This window comes from Ichthyophthirius multifiliis, assembly GCF_000220395.1.
Source record: "Ichthyophthirius multifiliis unplaced genomic scaffold scaff_1120509251343, whole genome shotgun sequence".
NCBI lineage: Eukaryota > Ciliophora > Oligohymenophorea > Hymenostomatida > Ichthyophthirius > Ichthyophthirius multifiliis.
In genome coordinates this window covers 1-7,099 of record NW_004085966.1, presented here as the reverse complement: position 1 = coordinate 7,099, position 7,099 = coordinate 1, and the positions used below count along the sequence as shown (strand labels likewise).

General features: G+C 14.7%; 2 protein-coding genes across 2 annotated transcripts, besides 10 other annotated features; both read right to left on the bottom strand. All coding sequences in view use genetic code 6, as the record gives it.

Moving 5' to 3' along the window:
- Nucleotides 1–446: 446 nt before the first annotated feature.
- IMG5_185870 (hypothetical protein) lies at nucleotides 447–2,168 on the bottom strand (the record flags this gene model as incomplete). Its single annotated transcript, XM_004027246.1, has 5 exons — nucleotides 447–602; nucleotides 673–830; nucleotides 930–980; nucleotides 1,096–1,516; nucleotides 1,566–2,168. Coding segments are annotated over 5 exons (1,389 nt in total), but the record flags the coding sequence as incomplete, so codon positions are not given.
- Nucleotides 860–912: a microsatellite.
- Nucleotides 2,120–2,189: a microsatellite.
- Nucleotides 2,190–2,381: 192 nt separating this feature from the next.
- Nucleotides 2,382–2,423: a microsatellite.
- Nucleotides 2,424–2,660: 237 nt separating this feature from the next.
- Nucleotides 2,661–2,701: a microsatellite.
- A 77-nt stretch (nucleotides 2,702–2,778) lies between these two features.
- Nucleotides 2,779–2,852: a microsatellite.
- Nucleotides 2,853–3,311: 459 nt separating this feature from the next.
- Nucleotides 3,312–3,429: a microsatellite.
- A 30-nt stretch (nucleotides 3,430–3,459) lies between these two features.
- IMG5_185860 (mitogen-activated protein kinase 2, putative) lies at nucleotides 3,460–4,517 on the bottom strand (the record flags this gene model as incomplete). The annotated part of the gene is made up of 3 exons (XM_004027245.1): nucleotides 3,460–3,485; nucleotides 3,863–4,274; nucleotides 4,338–4,517. 3 exons carry the CDS (start codon nucleotides 4,515–4,517, stop codon nucleotides 3,460–3,462), a joined length of 618 nt encoding a protein of 205 aa, XP_004027294.1.
- Nucleotides 4,517–4,619: a microsatellite.
- Nucleotides 4,523–4,614: a microsatellite.
- Nucleotides 4,528–4,661: a microsatellite.
- Nucleotides 4,536–4,653: a microsatellite.
- Nucleotides 4,662–7,099: the final 2,438 nt, after the last annotated feature.

Below are 7,099 nucleotides of genomic sequence, written 5' to 3'. Positions count from 1 at the left end.
ATAAATTTAAATATTTATTTTTTTACTTCTTTCTGCTTTATTAAGTAATTTTTTATAAATTCTTTAATTTTCTTCTATCAAAGTCTTCTTATTTTATTTTATTTTAATATTCTTTTTATATTTATTTTCTTTCTTTTTAAGCTTTTTTTCTCTTTTATTATTTAAATAAACTTTTTATAAACAATTAATAAAAATTTACCTTTTCTTCAACTAATTTAATAGGACATTTCTCTATATCCTTTAATTATTTTACTAATAATATCTCTACTTACTTGAAAATAAATAATTAATATATATATATATAAAAAAAAACAGTTAAAATATTTAAAGTTTTCTTAGAATCAGTATCATTTATATTTAATTCTTCTTTAAATATATTATTAAATTCAAAAATCTAATGTAAATAAAATATATATATATATATATAAATATTTATTTCTGTATACTTGATTTCTTAGTAAATTTTCATTTTTATCAACAATTTTAACATTTTCACTTTCATAATTTTATTTAAGCTTTTTAATACTATTGTTAATATCATCTAATTATTTTTTTAAAGAATCCTTTTACTATTTAAGGTATTTTAATTATTAATTATAATTCTATTTAAATTATTATATATTTTTTTTTAAAAAAGATATATTATTAAACTAATTGTTATTTAAAAAAAACTTATTTTTCTATCTTAAACTTATTCCTGAACTCTTCTAAATTAGTAGATTCTTCTTATTTAACTTAAATTAAAAACAAATTCTTTTCTTCCAAATCGTTAAAACATTATATTAATTAACTATGATGTTAAAAATACATAGGATATTTATATTCAAATTCTAAAAAAATAAATTAATTTAAAAATGCAATATATAATAATATATATATATTATTATATATATATATATATATATATATATAAAATCTTAATAAAAAACCTTCTAATTCTTCTAATTCATTTTTCTAAACAAATTATTAAAATTAAATTTCTAATTTTTTATATTGCATTTGTTTTGTATTTTTTTCATTCGAAACTGATGATTTTTAATTTTTATTTTATTTCACTTTTTTTTTTTATATATTATTTTATTAAAATATTTATACAATATTATTCCATATTTGTTTAAATCCAATTATTTTTTAATATCTATATATATTATTTTTTTTTTTCTTATTTTTAATCTTCCCATTCCTTTTTTTTATTATTATACAAAAGAATAAAAAAAGTTACTTTTGGTGATATTTTATCTAAAAATTCTTTATGTTCTTTATAATTTTACAAAAGTTCTTCATATCTTGACTTTTCAGTTTTCATAGAAGTAATTTTTAAATTTAATTCTTTTATAATGGCATCTTTATCTTTTTTGATTTTATTTTATTAATCAGCATTTAATTCTGCTTAATTTTTTTAATATTTATTAATATCTAAATATTTTTAAAATTTATCATAGTCTTATTTAAGATTTAATTCGCTTTAAATTAATGAATCAACTCTTTCTTATTATTATTTTTTTAATTATTCAATCTTATATATATGATTTTTTTATATATAAAAATAATAAATTATATTCTACTTCATTTTCTAAAATATCATGAGACATAGTAATTAAAAATATTTCTTTTTTCTATTTTAAAATATCATTTAAATTTTCTGTTTTTCTTCCAAATTTTTATCTTTTTTGTCTTTCTTCTGTTATTTAAAGCGCTGTTTGAATCATTTTTTTTTAATTTTCTTTAAAATTTTATTTCAAATTAATTCTTGTATTATTAACTGGATAAAAGTTTTTAAAATGCTTTAAATCTATGTTTGTTGAACTTGTTTTTTTATCCCAAATTTTTGCTTCTCGATTTAATTTGCTTTTTTCTTACTTTTTATGTTTTTCATTTTAATAAAATTGATATATTTGATCATTTCCTTCGGGAAATTTAAAAGGAATATAACTATAATTGCCTTGATTAATATTATTTTCTTCATTATCTGGTACTGTTTCTTAAATAAGTGTTTATGTATTATACTTTTTTTAATTTTTTATTATATATATATTTATTGATTATATTATACTTAAGAATAGTTATGGTTTAAAGGCGGTAGATGCTTATTTTATAAAAAACAAATATAAATAAAATCTTTATTTTTTTAATTTTTAAATTACTAACTATTTTTCTTAATTTTACATTTCTATTTATTTATTTATTTTGAATAAAGTTTATTATTATTATTATATTTTTTAAGAAATATAACTTATTATATGATTTATAAAAGATTTGAAATAAAATATATAAAATTATAATTATATTTTTTATGTTTTTCATATTAAACAATAAGGTTCTCATAAATAATTTGCTTAATATATAATAATAAAATAAAAAAAATAAAAAACACAATATAAATATTAAATAATATAAATATATCAAATATTATTAATATATTAGCATATAGAACAAAATAAAAATAAAAAAAATATATCTTTAAAATATGAATAGGTATATATTCTAAATTATTAAAAATTATACATATTATTTTAGTTTTTATTCACTTTATATAAATATTTATTTTTGGAAATAAATGAAACTTAAATTCATTTATACATACTTTTTTATACATTTTAAGATTTTTATCTAACATGATAACCTTAAATAACGCCTTATTAATACTTATGAATTTATTATTATAATTACTATTATTAATGCTTATATTATATTTATTAATATTAAATAAAAGAATTATTATTACCTTACTAACTCTATGTTTTATTAGAACTTACTGGCTTTTAAACTTCTACTTACTATTATTATTATTATTATTATTATTATTATTATTATTATTATTATTATTATTAATATTATTTTTAGTATTATTAACTTTAATAAACATTAGAAATTTAAGGTTATTATAATATACTACTATAATTACTAAATGAATTTACTTTATTAGTTTAATAATTATTTTCATTTTAACTTTAGTTAAGAGCTTTATTAAATTAATTATATTAACTAAAATTATATACCGTATTATAATTATAATTATTATTATTGTGATTATTTTTATTAATATATGTTTAATACATTAAGACTTTATTTGTATTATTTTTTTTTTAGTCATCATTTTAAAATTAAAAACTCGTAGATACAACATTTTTACTATATTCTTTTTAAAAAGATGAATTAAGATTAGTTTTATGTAAGCTATTTTTCTTAAATAAATTTTCTTATTATTCTAATTATTTTTTTTTTTCTAAAATTTATTGGTTATTTAATTATTTTTGTTAAAAAGCTAATTATTATTATTATTATTAAACTTATTATTTTTGCAATTAAATTTATTATTAATATTATAATTATTATTATTATTATTATTATTATTATTATTATTATTATTATAATAATAAAATCTATTATTAATTAATTTATTATTATTATGATTTATTATTATAATTAATTTAATCATTTGTTTAGTTATTTGTTTAATCAATTATATTTTTTCTCTACTCTTTCTTTTTTTAAGCAATTTAATTATAAAGAGCTTCCCTATATTCCCTAATAGAAAATTTTTTATTATCATTCATACATATAGGAATTATTCTTCCACAAATAATCTCTTCTTCTGGACAATGAAAATCTTTTAAATAAGGATGTTATAATGCCTATTCTACAGTCAATCTATTTTTCGGGTTAAAGCAAAGTAATTTTTTAATCAAATCAATTGCTAATTCCGGAGCCCCTGCGAACATTTAATGGTAAGTTTTTCTTTTACAAATTTAAACACTATTAATAATATTCCATGCTAATTCACTTTCTAGAGACTCTATTTCCTCATGATTTGGTTTTCCAGTTAATTCTAAAATTTTCTCAATTTAATTTAATGTACTACTTCCTGTAAATATAGCTCTATTAGTCACTAACTCTCCTATAATGCAACCAATTGACCACATATCTACTGCTTTTGCATATTTAGAGCTTCCCAGTAATATTTCAGGAGCCCTATACCATCTTGTGGCCACATATTCAGTTCTAACCGCATCACTTTCTCCATCTTAAGCAGCGAGAGACCTAGCAAGGCCAAAATCTGCTAATTTTACAAGACATTCACTATTTAGTAATATATTAGAAGGTTTTAAATCTCTATGAATAATTTCTCCTGAATGTATATATTTGATTCCTTTCAAAATTTAATAAACAACATATTGTTTATGAATTTCTTCAAGTATATTTGCCCTAATTACTGCATGTAAATCAGTTTCCATGAAATCAAAAACCATATATAAATCCTTATTATTTTCTGCCTTAATTATATTTTATAATCTAATAACATTTTCATGTCTATTTAATTCCTATAAAAACATTACTTCACGAAATGTACGTTGAGCATCTGTGGCATTATGAAAGGCATCAAAAACCTTCTTTAAAGCTATAGTTTACTTTGTTTTTTACTAATATGCTTTCCATACTATTCCATAAGCACCTTTTCCTAATTTTTAAATAATTTCGAATTTTCGGAGAATATGAGGTTCTATTTCTTCACTCATTTTTATTTTATTTTTATTTTTTATTTTTATTTTATTTTTTTTTATTTTATTTTTTATTTTTTTTACTTAGTTTTTTTTTTTTTTTTTTTTTTTTTTCTTTTTGATTTTTTTAAATTCACTTTTTTTTTTTTATTTTGTTTATTTAAAATTAATAATATTGCATTTGAATGGTTTTTTTAATTATTTTATATTTAGCTTTAATATTACTTTTAGAATAGTTTATTCTTATTTTTTGTATATTTTTATTTTAAAATTCAATCGAGAAAAATAAAATAAAAGTGATTATGCATTTTATTAAACTTAGTCTTTTGTTAATTGAGTTTTTTTAAAAAAAAAAATCACAGAATAAATAAATAAAATATGTTAAAAAATAATATTTGTGTTTTAATTTGTATAATTCTTTTTTTTTTTTTTTTTTTAATAAAAATAAAAAAACAGTTAAAAAATATTTTTTCGTTTATTAAAATTTTTTAAAAAATTACTTCTTAAAAACCTTTACTTTTAATTGAATGAAATATATATATAAACTAATTAAATAATTTCAAATAAGTTTTTTTAATATAAAAAAACTTGGATTTCATTTTTTAAAAAGGCTGATATTATTTTTCCTTTATTATAATTAATAAAATAATTGTTATTGTAACATATCAATTATTTTTTTTTAATTTTAGCTTTATATCTATTAAATAAAAAAAAAATATATAATACTATTTTTTAATAATTTTATTTTATTTTTATTTAAAAGAAATTTTATTGAAAAAATAGGATGAAAATAAATTTTATATTTTATACAAAAAAAAATTTTAAATCAATAATTTATGAATTTAAGTGTTATTAATATTAAAAATTATTCATATTATTAAAGATGCAATTAAATTTAATTTTATTACTATTTGAATTTAAATAGCTTTTAAATTAAAATTACTTGATAGTAAATGTATAAAGAAAATAAGAAATTAAATCAAAGTTCTCTTATAATTAAAGAAATATAAGAAAACTATATAAATTAGATTTGACACGTATAAATTATAAAGTTATAATATATATAAAATAATATAGCAAAAAAATGAATATATACAAAATTTTTGAGTAATTTTGTATATGATTTTAATATATATTATTTATTAAAAATTATATATATTATTTCTTAAAATTTTAAAAAAAGATTTAATATCTTAAACTAAAATATAAATTTTAATAATATTTCTTTATATTAATTTAATATTACTATTAATTTTACATAAAACAAAAATTAATCTATTTTTATTAATAATTTATTTTTAAAGATACAAAATTATAATATATTGATTATTTTAATATTTTTAAATTGCTAAAATATACAATAATTAAGATTATATTTAATCATTTAATAAGGTCAATAAATACATTATAACTATTATAAACACTTTTTCATTTTATTTATAATATTTAAATTAAATTACATACTAAATAATTTAATTATTTTTTATCAACTATTGTATTATATATATTATTTATTTTCGAATTGTTTATAAAATCTATAATTAAAACATCTTAAAATGATTATTTTAAAAACAATAAATTATATAAATTAAAATCATAATTATTAATTTTTATTAGAAATATTGTAATTTAAATGTGAATATTAGGTATTTATAATATAAAATATTATAATATGTAAAAAAAATGAACCTATTAAAATATAAATAATAAACTTAATATAAATATTATTCAATAAACTGCTTTAATTTAATTTAACCCTTTAAAAAAAATATATATATATATTTTAAGGCAAAATAAATTAAAATATATTTTTTATAATTTTAAAATAAAATATTCTCATTATTAGCTTTTTTAGAACTTATCTCTTAAAAATTTAAATTTCTCATTATCTATATTAAACCCATATTTCTTACTTTATATAAAAAAATAAGGTTTAATTAAAGTATAACTAAATTAATTTTACAGTTTATCTTTTGTTAGTTCATTAATTTCATTCTTTGTAGGGGGTTAGTGTAAGCCATATAATGGCATATCTTCAATATTATCTAATTTTAAAATTAAAATATACAAAAAGATTAAAAAATTTAAAAAATAAAATTAAAACTAAAACTAAAACCTTAATAAAAGTTTATTTAATATTTACAAATTTATTAGTTTTAAGTATCAACTTTAGAATTATTTTCTTTTTATTTTTGAATTTCTTCATAATTTAATTGTGGTAAATATTTTAAATTATTGTAAGATTTATTTAAGAAAACACTTTAATTGTTTCTATTATCATTTATAAAATTATTACTTAATTTGATTTAAATACTAGATTTTAAAATTAAAGAAGACTATTCTTTTTTATCTATTCTTTCTTTGATTTTAACATTATAAATTTTAGGTTTAATTAAGCTTTCATTTATATTATAATATCCAATAGAAGGATTAATAATATTCTATTTTTATAATTAAAAAATCCATAAAAAAAAAAAAAAAAAAACAATTTTTGTTTTTACTTTAAATAGTAGTGTTTTTTTTTTTGTTTAAACAATTTTTATTATGTGATTATTTTCTAAAATTTAAAGTCTAGAATTATTATGAATATTTTGTTTAAT